This window comes from Erinaceus europaeus, chromosome 13, assembly GCF_950295315.1.
Source record: "Erinaceus europaeus chromosome 13, mEriEur2.1, whole genome shotgun sequence".
Lineage (NCBI taxonomy): Eukaryota > Metazoa > Chordata > Mammalia > Eulipotyphla > Erinaceidae > Erinaceus > Erinaceus europaeus.
In genome coordinates, this window is record NC_080174.1 from 61,078,390 (window position 1) to 61,097,283 (window position 18,894).

General features: G+C 44.7%; 2 protein-coding genes across 2 annotated transcripts in view; one reads left to right on the forward strand and one right to left on the reverse strand.

The window, feature by feature from the left end:
- Positions 1-9,715, forward strand: part of EIF2B3 (eukaryotic translation initiation factor 2B subunit gamma) — a 96,095-nt gene extending 86,380 nt beyond the window's left edge. The window contains exons 11-12 of the mRNA XM_007530981.3: positions 7,025-7,128; positions 9,555-9,715. Of these exons, the coding sequence (XP_007531043.1) occupies positions 7,025-7,128; positions 9,555-9,607 (157 nt within the window). The 3' untranslated portion in view covers positions 9,608-9,715. The remainder of the gene's footprint in view (positions 1-7,024; positions 7,129-9,554) is intronic.
- The window catches only part of LOC107522939 (large ribosomal subunit protein uL16-like), a 205,193-nt gene that overhangs the window by 128,966 nt on the left and 57,333 nt on the right, over positions 1-18,894 (reverse strand). The gene's annotated exons all lie outside the window — the stretch shown is intronic.

The window sequence follows — 18,894 nt, forward strand, 5'->3', positions numbered from 1 at the left end:
CTCAACCCACTGTGCAATCGCCCGACCCCCTAGTCTTAACACTTTCTTGGATGATATTTAAGGCCAGAAGACAGTAAAACCACAGTTAGAAAATTTGGAGGAAAAACAACTGTAACCTACTGTAATCATACTGCCACTCAAGTTAGGTTTGAAATATAAAAGCTTGGGCCAGCAAGATAGCTCACTTGGATAGTGTGCTTGTGTGCTTGAACTGGGATCCTTGCGCCGGTCCCTGTGCTTTGCGCCACTGTGCTTAACCCGCTGTGCTACAGTCCGACTCCCCTCTTCTCTTAATTTCTCTCTATACTTTCCAACAACAGCAAAACAACAATAACAGCAACAAGACCAACAACAATGGAAAAAAGATGGCTGCCTGGAGCAGTGAATTCATGGTGCAGGCACCAAGCCCCTGTGATAACACTGGAGGCAAAAACTAAATAAATAAAAATAAGAAATAGGGAGTCAGGCGGTAGCGCAGCGGGTTAAGCGCATGTGGCGTAAAGCGCAAAGACTGTCATAAGGATCCCAGTTCAAGCCCCCGGCTCCCCACCTGCAGAGGAGTTGCTTCACAGGCAGTGAAGCAGGTCTGCAGGTGTCTTTCTCTCCACCTCTCTGTCTTCCCCTCCTCTCTCCATTTCTCTCTGTCCTATTTAAAAATGATGACATCAATAACAACAATAATAACTACAACAATAATAAAAAGACAACAAGGGCAACAAAAAGGAAAATAAATAAATAAAATAAGAAATAAATAAAGTACATATACACGCAAGTGCTGTAGAACTCAGGAACTGTGTTACCCATGAACCCTCTGAAAATCTTTACTTGACAACATTGCCAAGAAAGAAACAAAACAAAGTATTGACAAGTGAATTTGTTGAATATAGTGTAGTGAACTCCCCTGAACATAAAATTAAGTCTAAGGTAATTAAAGTTGAAAAAAGAGCATAATTGTTAAAAGATTTCTGTTCCTGTTTCTTCAGTTGGGACATCAAACACTGGAAAGGTCCCCTGTATTCAGTTAATTCTTTAGCTTGATTGTTTTGTTTTTCCACTGGGGTTATCTTTGGGGCTTGGTGCCAGCAAGGCAACCCCACCACTCCCAGTGGCTGCTTTTGTTCATTTCTTTCTTTTGACAGATTAAGATAGAAATAGAAGGAAAAAAGAGACACCACACATGAAAACACCCCCCACTACAGGTGGGGACAAGGGGCTTGAACCCTGGTCTTTGTGTAGGATGATGTGTATGATATACCAGGTGTATCACCACGCACTTCTTCCCTAACAGTTTTTGTTGTTGTTCATTCCCTACCTTTCAACCATATGCCTAAACCCATCTTCTTAGGTGGAGAATAAGACTTTATTTATTTATTTATTTATTTGCATAGAAACAGGGAAATTGAGATGGAAAGGAAGAGGGCGTGTCCTGCAGCACAACTACCCAACCCACCTGCCACCTATAGCTATGTGCTCTACTGGAAAGATATCTAAGCCTGTTAGATCACAGGACTTGCATGCCTGAGCCTGTAGGTTTTATCCCTGATATCACATTATGCCAGAGTTAGACAGTATGAAAACTATAGGTCACAAGGGGTCAGGCGGTGGTGCACTGGGTTAATCACACATAGTACAAAATGCAAGGACCCGCTCAGGAATCCTGGTTTGAGCTTCCAGCTCCCCATCTACAGTGGGGGGTCTCTTCACAAGTGGTGAAGCAGGTCTGCAGGTGTCTTAACTCTCTCCCTCTCTATCTCCCCTCTCCTCTCAATTTCTTCCTGTCCTATCCAGTAAAAAATAAAATAAAATGAAAGACCGCCAGTGGATTCTTAATTCTGGCACTAAGCCCTAGTGATAACCCTGAAGGCAAAAATTAAAAAAAAAAAAAAAACTGTAGGTCTTTACATAACCAGTTAATTTCTTTAGCTACATAGGAAGGTTCCCTCTGCCATAAGCACTGAGCAGAAAAAGCAAAGGCCTTACCGTGGGTTGGCAACCTGGAGAGGACTAGTTTGATGTAGTACTTGTCCTTCCCCCTCTGGCATGAGCAAACACACCCTTCCAGTAAAAGCCTTAATCTTGAAGATTTTGGACAGAGGAAAAGTGAAACTGGCTTGGAATTTTCCACAGTACTTCATCCTTACTAATGGAGGTGACTTGTGACCCTAGTAGTGAGAACAGGGGACAATTAGCTAAACTAGAAGTGGGCTTCACCCTTAGTGAGCATCTTGCCAGTTGTTTATCTCAAATCTTTCCACAGACCCACTGGAGAGCCTCCAGTTTGCCATCAGCTCACTTTTTCCTTGTCACATCTGTAGTTATGGTGGTTTAGGGAGCCAGGTAGTGGCACACTCGGTTAGTCGCATGCATCACTGTGCAAGGATGGAGGTTCAAACCCCCGTTCCCCACTTTCAGGGGAGATGCTCCATGAGATCTGCAGGTGTCTATTTTTCTCTCTCCCTCTCTCTCTTTCACTCCCTTCTCAATTTCTCTCTGTCTTGTCAAGTAAAAATAAAATAGAAAGAAAAAGAAAATGGCTGCCAAGAGCTGTGAAACTGTGGTGCTGGCACCAAGCTCCAGCAATAACCCTGGTGGCAATAAAAAAAAATAGTAAAAACAACGGGGGGGGGGGGGGAGATAGCATAATGGTTATGCAAACAGACTCTCATGCCTGAGGCTCCTTCAAGTCCCAGGTTCAATCCCCCACACCACCATAAGCCAGAGCTGAGCAGTGCTCTGGTAAAAATAAGTAAATAAATAAATAGTAAAAATAAATCAGTTACGCTTGTTTCTGCACCAGAGGCAGCTAAAAACCAACTAGATGAGACAGGCCATATGGGAGACCTCCAACTGACCCCTCCATAAGAACACAGGCTCTCCATTGCTGTGGAAATCAGATTTCAGTCATTCCTGCCTTTTCCTTCCAAAAATGTTTATCACTTATATCCCAGACTCCAAAATAGCCCTTTAGTGACCTCTGATATGGCTGCTTGAGTTCCTGTTGGTTATTTCTTATTTGCTGACCATGTTCACTGCCCCTTGTCCTGACTCCAGAGGATGCATTCTCAAGTTCCTAAACTACTCAACAGGAAACCCTGCTCCTATCCCCCTTTGGAAAAAGGAAAGAAGATTTCTCAGAAATAAACTAGCAGCTGCTTATAAGCCAGCTCTGCTTTCTGAAGCTTTCTCTGTATCTGAAGCTTTCTTTATACTTCTGGGGATAGGGAGAGTGTTTGTTGTTGTTATTTTACTTTAGCCAGTACACTTTGGACCTCTGAGTCTCAGGCAGAAAAGTCTTTTTTGCATGAACATCATGCTGTCTCCCACCCTTCTATGTACTTGTTACTACACTTTTAGGAGAAGTTTTCCCCCAAGGAGCAGGAACCACCCTAGACTGATTTGCTGAAGGCAAAAGACAAGTTGGAACATTTTTGAAAGATTCCTTAATTCTTCACGCCCACCCACTTCATGTATCCTAACCTTGAACCAGAAATCAAATACTGCCCATGTCTAGCCCACCTCTGAGGTGGTCTTTCTTTAGCTTTATGCTATTTCCCTGACAGATTTTAACTTTGTAGAAAAAGAAATAAAAACTCCAGAATGCCATAAAGTGCTAGAATTCCTTTCTTGCATTTCAATTAAGTCCTGGCATTTAGGACTTAAGCCTGTTATTGTCCTTGGAATGTCCTTTTCCCATCCTCCTCCTTATTTCTTAGAGACTTCTCCTTAATTAGTTGTTTTGTTGTGTTGTTTTGTTTTGTTTAAATAAATGCTTATATCCTTGATACTCATCTTTCTCTCCCTTCAGCCTGCCTACTTCTAACTCTTTAAGTTACCAAATATTTCCTTGTTAGGATAGACCTCCTTCTATAAAGCCACCTCGACTCAGAAAAGCAACCCAGCCATACCTGGCTCTCCAGTCTTCTCCCTTTACTTTCTTTGTATGGCATTATAATTAAATGTGTGGATTCTACAGGCAAACAGGCATAAATCTGAATTTGCTACTGAGCAGTTATGTGGATTGGGAGTAAATATTTAAATTCTTTTTTTTTTTTACACCAACATTTCTATCTTTATTGATAGGTCCCTTAAATTGTCTTTCTTTTTTTTTTTTCAGAAAGTTTTTTTTTTAATTTTTTATTTATAAAAAGGAAATATTGACTAAACCATAGGATAAGAGGGGTACAACTCCACACAATTCCCACCACCAGGTCTCTGTATCCCCTCCCTTCCCCTGATAGCTTTCCTATTCTTTAGCCCTCTGGGAGTATGGATCCAAGGTCATTGTGGGATGTAGAAAGTGGAAGGTCTGGCTTCTGGAATTGCTTCCCTGCTGAACATGGGTGTTGACGGGTCGATCCATACTCCCAGCCTGCCTCTCTTTCCCTAGTGGAGAAGGGCTCTGGGGAAGCGGGGCTCCAGGACACATTGGTGGGGTTGTCTGTCCAGGGAAGTCTGTTTGGCATCATGCTAGCATCTGGAACCTGGTGGCTGAAAAGAGAGTTAACATACAAAGCCAAACAAATTGTTGATCAATCATGGACCTAAAGCCTGGGATAGTGCAGATGAAGAGTTGGGAGTCCTCCGTTTTGTAGGTAGCTAGTAGGCATATTTTACTTATATTCCAAAGGGCCTGTTTCTTTTTTTTTTTTTTTTTCCCCTATGCCTGAAATCTGATATGCAGGTAGATTCAAGTTATTGTCTGGGGAGATGATGTCATGGCTCGAAAAAGGACCAGAAAGCTGGATGAGGAAAGAGAGTAGCTCCCAAATATGGGGAAGGTATATAAATATTGTTGACTATAAACCCCATCGATTTGATGTGATCTGGGGCCCATATTCTGCTTAGGAGCCTATGTGACCTCTGCATCCCTACAGATCTGAGCTCACAGTCTGTGGTCATGAGTAGGAACATTCCAAGCTGCCCCAATATCGACCCATCTTCCTCAGGTGTAGCACAGAGTATGTTGTCCAGTCTCCCTTCAGAGGATAGAACTTTCTCTACCATTGTTGATCCAAGTTGAGGGCAAGGTCCTCTGGGGGCCCAAATATTTAAATTCTTAAAATCTCTCACCTCATCTGCAAATTTTAGTTGTTTTTACTTGGTTTCACTGGGGAGCCATAGCTCTGGGCCAGCTTTTTCAGAGAGAGAGAGAGATGCCCCACAGCACCAAGGCTTCCTCCAGTGTGATGGGAGCCAGGCTCAAATAGTGTCTTGCAAGCATGGCAAAACAGCACACAGGCCAAATGAGCTATTTTTCCAGCCCTATAGTTATTATTTTTACTGTGTTCAAAGTATAAATCATCTTGAAGTTTTCCTTGAATATTTCTCTTTTTGTGCAAGAGTATTTATGTATTTTATATAAGAGAGAGAAACAGACTAGAACACTGCTCAACTCTGGGATATAGTGGTACTAGAGATTGAACCTGGGTCCGGGTGGTGGCGCACCTGGTTGAGCGCACATGTTACAAAGAGCAAGGACCCAGGTTCAAGCCCGTGGCCTCCAGCTGCAGGGGAAAAGCTTTGCAAGTGGTGAAGCAGGGCTGCAGGTATCTCTCTGTCTCTTTCCCTCTCTGTCTCCCTTTTCTCTCTCAATTTATGACTGTCTCTAATAAATAAAGGCAATAAAAAATTTTGAGAAAAAAAACTTTAAAAAGAGAGAGATTTAACCTTCGGTGGGGGTATATAAAATAATAGTTATGCAAAGAGACTCTCATGCCGGAGGCTCTGAAGTCCCAGGTTCAGTCCCCTGTACCACCATAAGCCCGAGCTGATCAGCGCTTTGGTAAGGGGGTGGGGGAATATTGAACCTGGAGCCTCTGGGACCTCAGGCTTACTTAAAAATGCTCAGTCACTAAACTATTGCTCTTACTATATATTTATGATACAGAAAGAGAGAGAACAAGAGCATCACTCTTACACATGTAATGCTGGGGGTTGAACTCAGGACCTCATGCCAGGATGGGAGAGATGGTTATGCAAAAAAGACTCTCATGCTTGAGACTCCAAGGTTCAATCCCCCACACCACCATAAGCCAGAGATGAGCAGTTCTGTGATGATGATGATGATGATGATGATGATGATAAATAACAGCACCCTAATTTAAAATAGTAATATATAAGCTCCAGGCTGGAAAGACAACTCACTGGATAGGCACATGCCTTGCCATGCACATGGCCCCAGTGCCACGTGGGAAGTACTATAGCCATAGAAGAAGCTCTGATACTATGGTATCTCTCTTTCCTCTATTTCTACTTGAATGAGAAAAGTGACCCAGAGCAGTGAGATCACATATCTTTAAGTTCTCAGTTCCACAAACTAAGAATAGTAACAATAGTAATCTTATAAATTCCCTATCCCAGACCTACCAAAAAGAATTATGGGAGGTTATGAGAAGATTTTTTTATTTGTCTTTTTTTTTTTTTACATTGCCCAAGTGATTTTTTTTCTCCAGCTACAGGTTGAGAGCTAGAGAGGGGAAACAGAAAAGGAAAACATTGTTGTGTGCTTTCTGCCAGGTCAACCATCTCTTGCCCCATACTTAAGAGTATTTCAAATAGGACAGTTCCTGGCATTTAAGTAGGTAGGTAAGCAATTGCTAGTGCATATTTGCAAAAGGACCTTACTCCTACCCACCAGTCATCAGGAGCCAGCCTCAGATGAAATTTAATATATATTTCCAGATGATGAAAGGCAGAAGGGATGGAGCCCAGAGACAAGGGCAAATTTTCATGCCCAGACCAAAGAAAAATAAGTTGACTGGAATTAGATATCCAGATCTGGGATGCCTTAAAAAAAAAAAAAAAAAAGCTGTAGTCAGAATGTCGGCTTTATTAATTAAGGCTTTGGAGGAAGATCACTGTGCTCTTATCTCCCAACTTTGGACTTCTCTAAAGCCAGATTCTACTGTGACCCAGATAAGTTCTTGAGGCACATTGCCTAGAAAAGAGCCAGAACCCTCAGCCATAGTGGTAAGTATGGTGATCAGAGCTGTGTGCACTCACTAACTTGGCTAATGTGTTACAGAAGCAGCATCCAGGGGAGTGTCATCTGCCACAATGCTGTGATCGAGAAGGGAGCAGACATTAAGGACTGCCTGATTGGAAGTGGCCAAAGGATTGAAGCCAAAGGTAAACCAGGGACTGGGAGAAAACCCAGCAAGTGGAGCATATGTCTTCTCATACCTGAGGTCCTGGATCTGGTCCCCAGCACCACATGGGAACATCATGGACAGTAATAAAAGCAACTCAGGTGGAGGAGGTCTCTCCTTGCTCCTTTGCTAAGTATGTAGAGTGAAAGGATTGTGTCAGTGAAACCACTTGACAGTATCCTGTCTGAGTAAGGTCCTCAGTTCATTGCTCAGTGCTGCATTTAAAACAAAAAAAAATATTTAAGTGTAGACCAGAAACCCAATTACATTCACAGAGGCTGCTTTTCACAGGTCACACTCAGTGACAGTGAGGATTAGGGAGCAAGCATCTGCATACACTGTACATGAGGAAATAAATTGATATGGGGTGGGGGAGTCAGGCAGTAGCGCAGTGGGTTAAGCACACGATGCGCAATGTGCAAGGACCGGCATAAGGATCCTGGTTTAAGCCCCTGGCTCCCCACCTACAGGGGAGTCGCTTCTTTCTCTCCCCCCTCTGCCTTTCCCTCCTCTCTCCATTTCTGTCTGTCCTATCCAACAATGAAGACATCAATAACAACAACAATAATAACTACAACAATAAGGGCAACAAAAGGGAATAAATAAATATTTAAAAATTGATATGGGGGGGATTAACATCATCACTGGAATTTTAAACTTTGATCTAGTCCCATTTGAGATACTCACCCTAGAAGAGAGAAAGAAGCTCATGTATGTATGCAGCCTGTCACAAAAAATGTTAAATGTACTATGTGATCTTTGATGTGGTCCTGATGGGAAATGCCCTTCCAGATCTTTGGTTCACTGTCTCCTTTCTGTAGCTTATTCTTTGAAAGCTAGTGCTCTTCTTACCTTTCATTCCATCATTGGCCAATTTTGAGAGCACTCCCCTAAATATAGTGAAAGTTCACAGTGTTCCCACCCTTCACTTATTTTATTTTATTTTAGTCTCCAGGGTTTCTGCTGGGGCTGAATCCACTGCTCCTGGAGGCTATTTTTTTCCCTTTTGTTGCCCTTGTTGTTTATCGTTGTTGTTGATGATAGGACAGAAAGAAATTGAGAGAGATGGGGAAGACAGACACCTGCAGACCTGCTTCACTGCTTATGAAGTGACCCCCCTGCAGGTGGGGAGCTGGGGGCTCAAACTGGGATCCTTGTGCCGTGTGCGCTACTGCCCGACCCCCTTTTTAATTTTTTTTAATATTTATTTATTTATTCCCTTTTTTTGCCCTTATTGTTTTACAAAGCAAGAAATTGATGATTTGGAAAAGAATGTACTCAATTAGGAGTTTGGGGGTAGGAGTGTGTGGAGGCGAGAAAGGCATTTAGGCAGAAGGAATAACACTATAAAATAGGACTTGGTGGGGGGAGCGAGCGGTAGTGCACCGGGATAAGCGCACATAGTACAAAGCACAGAGACCTGCTCAAAGAGCCCGGTCTTACAGTGATGCTGAGGAGTCATGCGATAGCACAGCAGGTTAAGTGCACGTGACACAAAGCATAAGGACTGGCATAAGGATCTGGGTTCAAGCCCCCGGCTCCCCACCTGCAGGGGAATCGCTTCACAAGCGGTAAAGCAGGTCTGCAGGTGTCTATCTTTCTCTCCCCCTCTCTGTCTTCCCCTCCTCTCTCCATTTCTCTCTGTCCTATCCAACAACGATGACACCAACAACAATAATAATACAACAATAAAATAACAAGGGCAACAAAAGGGAATAAATAAATTTTAAAAAATTTTAAAAACGCAGCCACAGAGGCTGGGCAGTAGTGCAGCGGGTTAAACGCACATGGCACAAAGCACAAGGACCGGCCAGCATAAGGATCCCGGTTCGAGCCCCCAGCTCCCCACCTGCAGAGGGGTGGCTTCACAAATGCTGAAACAGGTCTGCAGGTGTCTACCTTTCTCTCCCCCCTCTGTCTTCCCCTCCTCTCTTCAGTTTCTCTCTGTCCTATCCGATAACAATGACAGCAATAACAACAACAACAGCAATAAACAACAGGGGCAATAAAAGTGTAAAAATGGCCACTAAGTGCAGTGGATTCATACTATAGGCACCAAGCGCCAGCGATAACCCTGGAGGCAAAAAAAAATTGAGAGGGGTCAGGTGGTGACATAGCTGGTTGAGTGCACATGTTTCAGTGCTGCAGGTGTGTCTGTCTGTCTCCCCTTCCCTCCCCCCCTTTCCCTCCTCTCTCTCTCTCTCTCTCTCTCTATATATATATATATATATACACATACATATATATATATGTATATATATATATCGATTTCTGGCTGTCTCTATCAAATAAATAAAGATAATAAAAGCATTCTCTAAGTAAGTAATAAAATAAAAAGTAGTAACTGGACTTGGAATTAACATTTTGCTGTCAGTTCTCAGACCACCTTTTCCTTTTCTTTTGCAGCCAAACGAGTGAATGAGGTGATCGTGGGAAATGACCAGCTTATGGAGATCTGAGTGATGAGCAAGTCACATTCCTTCCTCTGGGCCCCCAGAGCTACTGATGTTGGCTGACCCACCTATTTGACTCTGTATTTATTTCCCAATAAAGAACTCCCCAAAGTCTCAAGGTCATATTGGAGACTTGTAGACAATCCCAAGCTCCACATCAGGCGGGCTCCAGAGGTACACAGTGTGTGTTCATGCATCATGTGGTGCAGTTTTCCTCATCTAGAGCATGTGTGTGTAACAGGACAGAACATAGTGGCCTAGCACTTATGTCTCAAAGTTATCAGGCAGGAGCAGCAGTTGTTCAGTAACGGCCCTAGGAAGGCACTTCTCGCTGGCGGGCCCAGCCTGGTCTGTAAAAACTGCCCCTATCTGAAAGGCCTGGGAGTACTTCAGCCCCTGACTGGGCGTTCTGGAGTAAGCCTGGATGCTGGTGGTGCCACCCTTGCCAAGATTGCTCCCTCTGCAGCTGCAGCTGCCAGCTGGCCCTCAAACATCAGCCCCATATTTGCCACATAAATTCCTAGTCCCTGCCACCACCACCCCCAGCCTTGTCCTGTATCTCTGCCCTTCTCCCCACACCACTCCTTACTCTTCGTATCTATAGTCATATTCTCTCTCTCTCTCTTTTTTTTTTAAATTTTTTTCTTATTATTATCTTTATTTATTGGGTAGAGACAGCCAGAAATTGAGAGGGAAGAGGGAGATAGAAAGAGAGACAAACAGAGAGACACCTACAGCACTGCTTCACCACTTGTGAAGCTTTCCCCCTGCAGGTGGGTACTGGGGGCTTGAACCCAGGTCCTTGCACACTATAACGTGTGCTCAACCAGGTGCGCCACCACCCAGCCCTTTCTCTCTCTCTCTCTTAATTTTTTTCTTTTTATTATTTATTTTACCTTTTGTTGCCCTTATTTTATTGTTGTTGTAGCTGATGTTGTCATTGTTGGATAGGACAAAGAGAAATGGAGAGAGATGGGGAAGACAAAGAGGGGGAGAGAAAGACAGACACCTGAAGACCTGCTTCACTACCTGTGAAGCGACTCCCCTGCAGGTGGGGAGCCGGGGCTCAAACTGGGATCCTTACGCATGTCCTTGCACTTTGCGCCACATGCACTTAACCCGCTATGCTACCACTAGACCTCCCCCTTTTTTAAAAATATATTTTATTTACTAGAGACAGAAATTTTAGAGGGAAGGAGGAGATTGAGAGAGAGAGAGAGAGAGAGACCTGTAGCACTGCTTCACCACTTGTGAAGCTTTCCCCCTGCAGGTGGAGGCCAGAGTCTTGAACCTGGGTCCTTGTGCACTTTAATGTATGCACTTAACCAGGTGCACCACTGCCTAGCCCCTCTAGTTACTTTGTCTAGCTCAGTTATTGCCCTTAGAAGCTCTTAAGGAGGCAGACAGTAGCCCCTATACCTAGTCAACAGGCCTATCCCCATAGATTTTAGTAAGAGGCAAAAGAAAGTAAAAGGAAGCCATGATCTGAGAAACCATGCCCTGTGTAGCCTCCCTTTAATGAGATCTGTCCAGCCTGGTAAGGGCCAGAAACCCATATCAATCAGGGTTTGAAATTTTTACTGAAACTCTTCTCCAGCTGCACTCCTTTACAACCTAATTAAACAGACTTTTTCCGCTTCAGATAATTGAGGAATGAGATTCCCGTATTCCCAAATACACGTACACTCTGCTCTTGCCTCTCCCTGCTTTTACAACCTGCAGGTGTTTGGTGGAAGATAAAAGTAGCTCCTGGGGTGAGATTTCACCTCTTAGAATTATAAAGTAGAGGTTTCTCTTGATGTCCTCACTGTGGGTGGCAGTAATTATAAAGACTGATTTGAAATACTGATTTCTACTATGCTTCAGAAATGTGAAGGCTCTCAAGTTCCTTTGAGTAATCTTGCCTGATCTTGGTGGTGTTTTCCTTGAACTTGTGAGAGATGAGAACTAGATGAGCATTCCTAGCCTGGGGGATCTCCACCTCCACAGCCACCTTAGAAGCTATAGAGTATCCACTTTGTTCCCACTGATGGGACAGGGCTCCTGAAAGTTTGCCCTAAGCAGACAAGAGCTAAAAATGGCCTAGTAGAAATGGTTGAAACTGACTGAACTGAGAAGGGGGTGGGTGGTGAGTAGAACAAAAGAACAGTGAGAGTGCCCAATATGGTCCCTTTAGAACTGAAATTAAAAGCTGTGGCACCTAGGACTGAGTGGTGGCTCATGTCAAGCAACACGTTGCCATGCCTGAGATCAGGGTCCCCGACTGCAGAAGGGAAGCTTCACAAGCAGTAAAGCAGTGCTGCAGATTTCTTTCTCTCCCTTACTCTATTTCATTTTTCTCCCCTCTCTATTTCTCTCTGTCTCTGTCTCTTGCCCTCTATTAAAAAGAAAGGAAAAGAGAAAAATGGTCACCAGAACAGTGGAGTCAAGCAGCACAGAGCTCCAGTGATAACCCTGGTGGCAAAAAAAACAAGGGGGTTCTAGGAGAGGGAGAGTGACTCGCATTGTAGAACACACACACGCATACATGTAGGCAAGGACCACGCTTTGAGGCCCAGTGCCATATGGGTGTACCTGTACAGAGTTGCTTCATGAGCAGTGCTATGGTGCCTCTCCTTCCCTTTTTGTCTCTCACCTTCTATCTTGAAAAACCAGGGCCAGGTGGTGGCGCACCTTGTTGAGTGCATGTTACAATGCTCAAGGACCTGAGTTCGAGTCCCCAGCCCCCATATGCAGGGGAAAGCTTTGCAAGTAGTGAAGCAGAACTGCAGGTGTCTCTCTCTCTCTCTCTCTCTCTCTCTCTCTCTCTCTCTCTCTCCCTCTCCTCTCAATTTCTGGCTGTCTAATAAATAAAGATAATAAAAAAAGAATTAAAAAAAAAAAAAAGAAAAACCAACAAAGGAGACTGCAAGGACAGTGGAATCATGCTGCATCCTAGTGAAGCCCTAGGAGCAGAAAAAATGTGGGCCCCACGGTTATGCTGGAAGTAGACTTCAACTGAATGGGAAAAGACCTTTCTTCTGGATTGAGGTTTGACTTTTGGCCAAATCACCCCCTCTCCTTTGTCCCTGAGTTTTCTTTTTTTTCAAAAATGGTCAAGTTGGATTGGGTAATTTAAAAGTCCTTCTCAGGGAGTTGGGTGGTAGCACAGCGGGTTAAGCACACGTGGTGCAAAGCGCAAGGACCAGCATAAAGATCCCAGTTCTATCCCCCAGCTCCCGACCTGCAGGGGAGTCGCTTCACAAGTGGTGAAGCAGGTCTGCAGGTGTCTGTCTTTCTCTTCCCCTCTCTTGTCTTCCCCTCCTCTCTCCATTTCTCTCTGTCCTATCCAACAACAACGACATCAATCAATAACTACAACAATAAAACAACAAGGGCGACAAAAGGAAATAAATATTTTTTAAAAAGTCCTCACGCGTGGGGTGTGGTGTGTGTGTGTGTGTCGAGACCAGAAGACCCCAAAAAAAGTCCTCACGCGTGGGGTGTGTATGTGTGTGTGTCAAGACCAGAAGACCCCATGACCACAGGAAGGGAATGGGGAATGGACTGTAGGCTTGGATGAAAAGTGGGCGAGGGGAGCAGGAAAGGTTGATCACACTGTCCTGGAACTTTTCTATACCCCATCTTTCTCTTCCCCACTGAGTGCTTGGAACCCCTGACTGTAATGTACCTTCCCATAACACATATCCAGGAGCAACGCCTGTACCAAGGAAATGAGAGAGCTAGGAGAAACAGATGAGGGGGGCTGGGTGGTGGTGTATCCAGTTCAGCACACACATTACTATGTGCAAAGACCCAGATTTGAGCCCCTGCTCCCCATCTGCAGGCAGGACATTTCACAACTGGTGAAGCAGGTCTGCAGGTCTCTCTCTCTCTTCTCCACTTCCTTCTAAATTTCTCTCTGTCCTATCAAATAACATACAAAATAAACAAAACAACAACAAAAAAGATGGAGGTTGGCTGCCAGAAGCCATGAATTCATAGTGCTGGCACTAAGCCCCAGTGATAACCCTGGTAACGAAAGAAAAATAGAGGAGATCTAGATCCCTTAGGGGGCAGCCAGGATTCCACTGGTAGAGCATCAGATTTACATGTATGTAATACCGGAGTGGTACTCTGGCTTCTCTCTCAGTCCCTCCCCCATATGCAATAAACAAATCTCTTTTTAAAAACAATTCTTCAGGGGAGGCCTTGCTGAGTGTAAGTCCCAGCTAGAAATAGCCCCTAGCTCCGGACACTGTTAATATTGTCTCAAGCAGCTCCAGTAATGGCTGGGTGCCCAAGATGCTTTAATTTCTATTCTTTTTGCTCTGTGTGTTCACCAAAAGGCAGGGAGCGTTTTTGGTTTCTTTTTGGCAGTGGCTGCAGAGGTTTGAGTATGTATGAAATCTAGTGGACAACTGAATGTTCACTTGCCAGCCACCTCTCCCTGGGACAGAATCCAAAGGACCAAGGCAGACCACAGAACTCCTAGGTTCTGCCCTGCCTTTCCCAGTGTTACTGCAGGAAGGAAGGAAGGGGTCTTCAGTGCCGAATTATGGAAGACTCTGGGGAGATGTCGAGGAACAGGGTTCTGGGAGCTTTCCAATTGAGACAAAATTTGATAGCTGGGGGTCGGGTGGTAGCGCAGTGGGTTAAGCGTATGTGGTACAAAGCGCAAGGACCGGCATAAGAATCCCAGTTCGAGACCCTGGCTCCCCAACTGCAGGGGAGTCGCTTCACAAGCGGTGAGGCAGGTCTGCAGGTGTCTATCTTTCTCTCCCCCTCTCTGTCTTCCCCTCCTCTCTCCATTTCTCTCTGTCCTGTCCAACAACAACGACATCAGTAACAATGATAATAATAACCACAACAATGATAAAACAATCAGGGTAACAAAAGGGAAAAAATACCGTCCAGGAGCAGTGGATTCGTGGTGCAGGCACCGAGCCCCGACAATAACCCTGGAGGCAAAAAAAAAAAAAAAATTGATAGCTACTACTCCAAGAACCTCTCCCTCAGCAACACTCCACCCTATCTCCTGGCAAGAGCTCCCTGAGCTTGTACTGGGAATCATTTGTCAAAACTGCCCTCCAAGCTTTTTCCAAACTTCTTCCCAGTCATTCACACATTACTTTCTATCTTACTCCCATCTGCAGTGGGAATGGAGTGGGGGTCGTCTTTAGCTGGAGCACCAAGAACAATCCAGGGGCCTGCACTGCCTGATTTAGAAGTTGTATTTCCAGAGAATATTCTCTATTCACAGCCATTCCTACCCCTCAGGAGGTATATAAGCCAGGCCTTAGCATGTTATTTTCTAAATAGTTAAATGTGTGTGAGAAAGGGAGAGCGGGTATGGGAAAAGACCACCCAGAGAGAAGGTCTAGAGAGCTCAGATAGGGCTGACAGGGAGGGAAGGATGCTGGGCAGAACACATTCTGCTAGAGGCCAGGGTGACCTGTCGTCAGCCCAAGCCACCTGCCACCACCCAGAAGGGTTACATCGGTGACTTTTCTGATATGGAAAACTTTGTGATAAATGAAGACATTCTGGGGGGCAAGTGGTAGCGCACCAATTTAAGTACACATAGCATGAATCACAAGGATCCCAGTTCAAGCCCCTGGCTCCCCACCTGCAGGGGTGTTGCTTTGCAAGCAGTGAAACAGGTCTGCAAGTGTCTATCTTTCTCTCCCCCTCTCTGTCTTCCCCTCTCAATTTCTCTGTAACAACAATAAAAAGTAAAAAAAAAAAAAAAATGAAGAGATTGTTTTTTGCCCTTTGCCTGCTCCCACTCACAAAGCAAAAGACCTTTCTCTCTCTGTCTCTCACTCTTCCACCCCCTCTCTTTAAGATTTTATTTATGTATTAATGAGAAAGATAGGAGGAGAGGGAGAAAGAACCAGTATATGTGCTGCCATGGATTGCACTCAGGACTTGAGAGTTCAATGCCTCATCCACTGCACCACCTCCCAGACCACAAAGACCTTTTGCCCTGATCTCTGCAGCCTCTGGTACCACAGACTTGACAGGAATCATTGCCCTAAAGCTATTTACTGGAGAGAACATACATACCCACATTTGGCCCCTGGGGATAGTAGGTGTCAGTGAGGGGCTTCAGGGCCCCTGCTTCCCTCCTCCACATTTCAAGGCATTGAATCTGCCTGACCCAGATAAAAGAAGCCAACTCAAATCACAATGAGAGAGAAGATTGGGAGAATGCCAGGGGTAAAAGTCTCCCCTGATTCTCCACTGACTGCCACATGGGCTCTACATGTGTGTGTGCACCCTCACCTTCTAGCCCTGTTCTGTAACCATGTACATGATTTCTAACTTTTATTTCAGTGTCAGATTATCAGTATTGCCCAAAATCTCAATCTTAGCCAGTATATCAAAGATTTTACTTTAAAATGTGTCTTCTTCTGTTAGATTTAGTCATCCTTCCACTTCTTCCAATTCCTCTCACTTGAAAACCTTCCTGAGTACCCAGATAGCAATGGTCTCAACACATTCCCTAATGAACGTTTTCTTTTTATGTGGCACTTGGGAATGAATCTATGAATTGTTGGCCTCACTTAGATCAGGGCAAAAGGTCTTTGTGGTCTGGGAGGTGGTGCAGTGGATGAGGCATTGAACTCTCAAGTCCTGAGTGCAATCCATGGCAGCACATACACAAATACTGCCAAACAGCAGAGAGGGAGAGACCTCACTGCCATCCCTGCAATTTGATGTGCTCATGGTGCTCACATGTGCCAAGAATTGCCTCCTAAATAGGAAGGCAAGTTTATGCTCTACCCGATGTTGTCTCCTGGCCCCTTCTTTATAGGTTTTTCTTTTCTTTTTAAAAATTATTTATTTATTTATTCATTAATGAGAAAGATAGAGTAAGAACTATACATCGGGGGAGTCAGGCAGTAGCGCAGTGGGTTAAGCATACATGGCACAAAACACAAGGACCAGTGTAAGGATCCTGGTTCAAGTCCCTGGCTCCCCACATGTAGGGGGAGTTGCTTCACAAGCAGTGAAGCAGGTCTGCAGGTGTCTATCTTTCTGCAGGTGTCTGTCTTCCCCTCCTCTCTCCATTTCTCTCTGTCCTATCAACAACAAGGACATCAATAACAACAACAATAATAACTACAATAATAAGAAAACAGCAAGGGTAACGAAAGGGAATAAATAAATAAATATATATTTTTTAAAAACTATACATCAGGGGTCGGATTACAGTAGTGCAGCCAGTTAAGCGCACATGGCGCCAAGCACAAGGACCGGGGTAAGGATCACGGTTCAAGCCCCCGGCTCTCCACCTGCAAGGGGTTCACTTCACAGGTAGTGAAGCAGGTCTGCAGGTGTCTATCTTTCTCTCCCCATCTCTGTCTTCCCCTCCTCTCTCGATTTCTCTCTGTCCTATCCAACAACAATAATAACCACAACAAGGATAAAACAACAAGGGCAACAAAAGGAAAAAAAAAAGCCTCCAGGAACAGTGGATTCATGATGCAGGCACCGGGCCCCAGCAATAACCCTGGAGAAAAAAAAAAAAAATACATCGCTATGTGTGCTGCTGGGGATTGAACCCAGGACCTCATAGTTGAGAATCTAATGTTTTATCCACTGCACCATCTCCTGGACCACTATAGTTTTTCTGTTTGTGTAGCTCTGGCATTAAGCAGTGCTACTGAACATCAAACCTTAAGCCTCATGCATATGCTAAGTCTTATGCTCTACTGCTATGCTATCTCCTGGACCCAGGCTATGCATTTTTTAAAAATATTTTTATTTATTTATTTACTTTCCCTTTTGCTGCCCATGTTGTTGTTTTATTGTTGTTGCTGTTGATGTCGTCGTTGTTGGATAGGACAGAGAAAAACGGAGAAAGGACGGGAAGATAGAGGGGGAGAGAAAGACACCTGAAGACCAGCTTCACCACCTGTGAAGCGACTCCCCTGCAGGTGGGGAGTGGGGGTCTCAAATCCGAATCCTTACGCAGGTCCTTGCGCTTTGCAGCCACCTGCGCTTAACCCGCTGCACTACCGCCCAACTCTTTTTTTGTGTGTGCCTCCAGGGTTATTGCTGCGGCTCAGTGCCTGCACTAGGAATCCACTGCACCTGGAGGCTATTTTTCCCTTTTGTTGTCCTTGTTGTTAATCGTTGTTGTTATTATCGCCGTCGTTGTTGTTGATAGGACAGAGAGAAATCTAGAGAGGAGGGAAGACAGAGAGAGGGAGAGAAAGATAGACACCTGCAGACCTGCTTCACCACTTGTGAAGCAACTCCCCTGCAGGTGGGGAGCCGGGATCCTTACACTGGTTCTTGTACTTGGCGCCATGTGCACTTAACCCACTGCGACACCGCCCACCCGGCCCCCTTTATTTACTTTTTCCATTGGGGCTTTGCACCTACACAATTCTACTCCCTCTCTTTCTTTCTTCCTTTCTTTCTTTCTTTTCTTTTTTTTTTTTCTAGATAGTGAGAGACAGTGAGGAAGAGAAAAACAGAGCAGGAGAGATACCGTAGCACTGCTCCACCTCTGGTGATGTTTCCCTTTTGCTTGGTGCTCCCATATGGTGACCAGGCTCTCAAACCATAAAGTGTGCTCACTACTAGGTGAGCTCTATCCCAGCCCCGTCAGAGAAAATGTAAATATATCACTTTTCTCCTTTTTTATTCCTTAGAGGACTTTTCTACTTTGGGCCCAAAATATAGACCCAAGTCCCAAGCAAACGACACTGAACCAGGTTATTCCAAGGAAAGTAGGCTGCTTACCAAGAGAAAGGGAGCCATTACTTCTTTCTCTGTCCCCTGAGATTGTGACTTTGAATCATCCGTGATTGTGGGGGAGAAGAACTAGCATTCTGGAGCTTGGAGCAGCTAAAGAGCATTAGACCCTGAGCTGTTAGGTCTGGACATGTGGCTCAATTATATGTACCTTGGCCTTTGGATGACAAAGTAATACATCTTTTTACCAGCTATGCCTTCCCCTGGAAAAATCCAGAAAAATTATGAACATCATTGCAGTTGTTAGCAATGGTCGGCTTGCAATGAAAAAAAGATTTTTACAAATGTAATTCTTTTGCAGAGTCTCATACGAAGGAGGTCTCGAAACTTTACATCAGGCTCAACCTGACGCTGTTGACTGACTGTGGAAGAAGGGCAAACGCTAGAAGAAGAAGATACGAAGGAAGACTCAAGAACTACATACTGGGGGGCCGGGTGGTAGCGCACAAAGCGCAAGGACCGGCATAGGGATCCTGGTTCGAGCCCCCGGCTCCCCACCTGCATGGGCGTCGCTTCACAGGCGGTGAAGCAGGTCTGTGGGT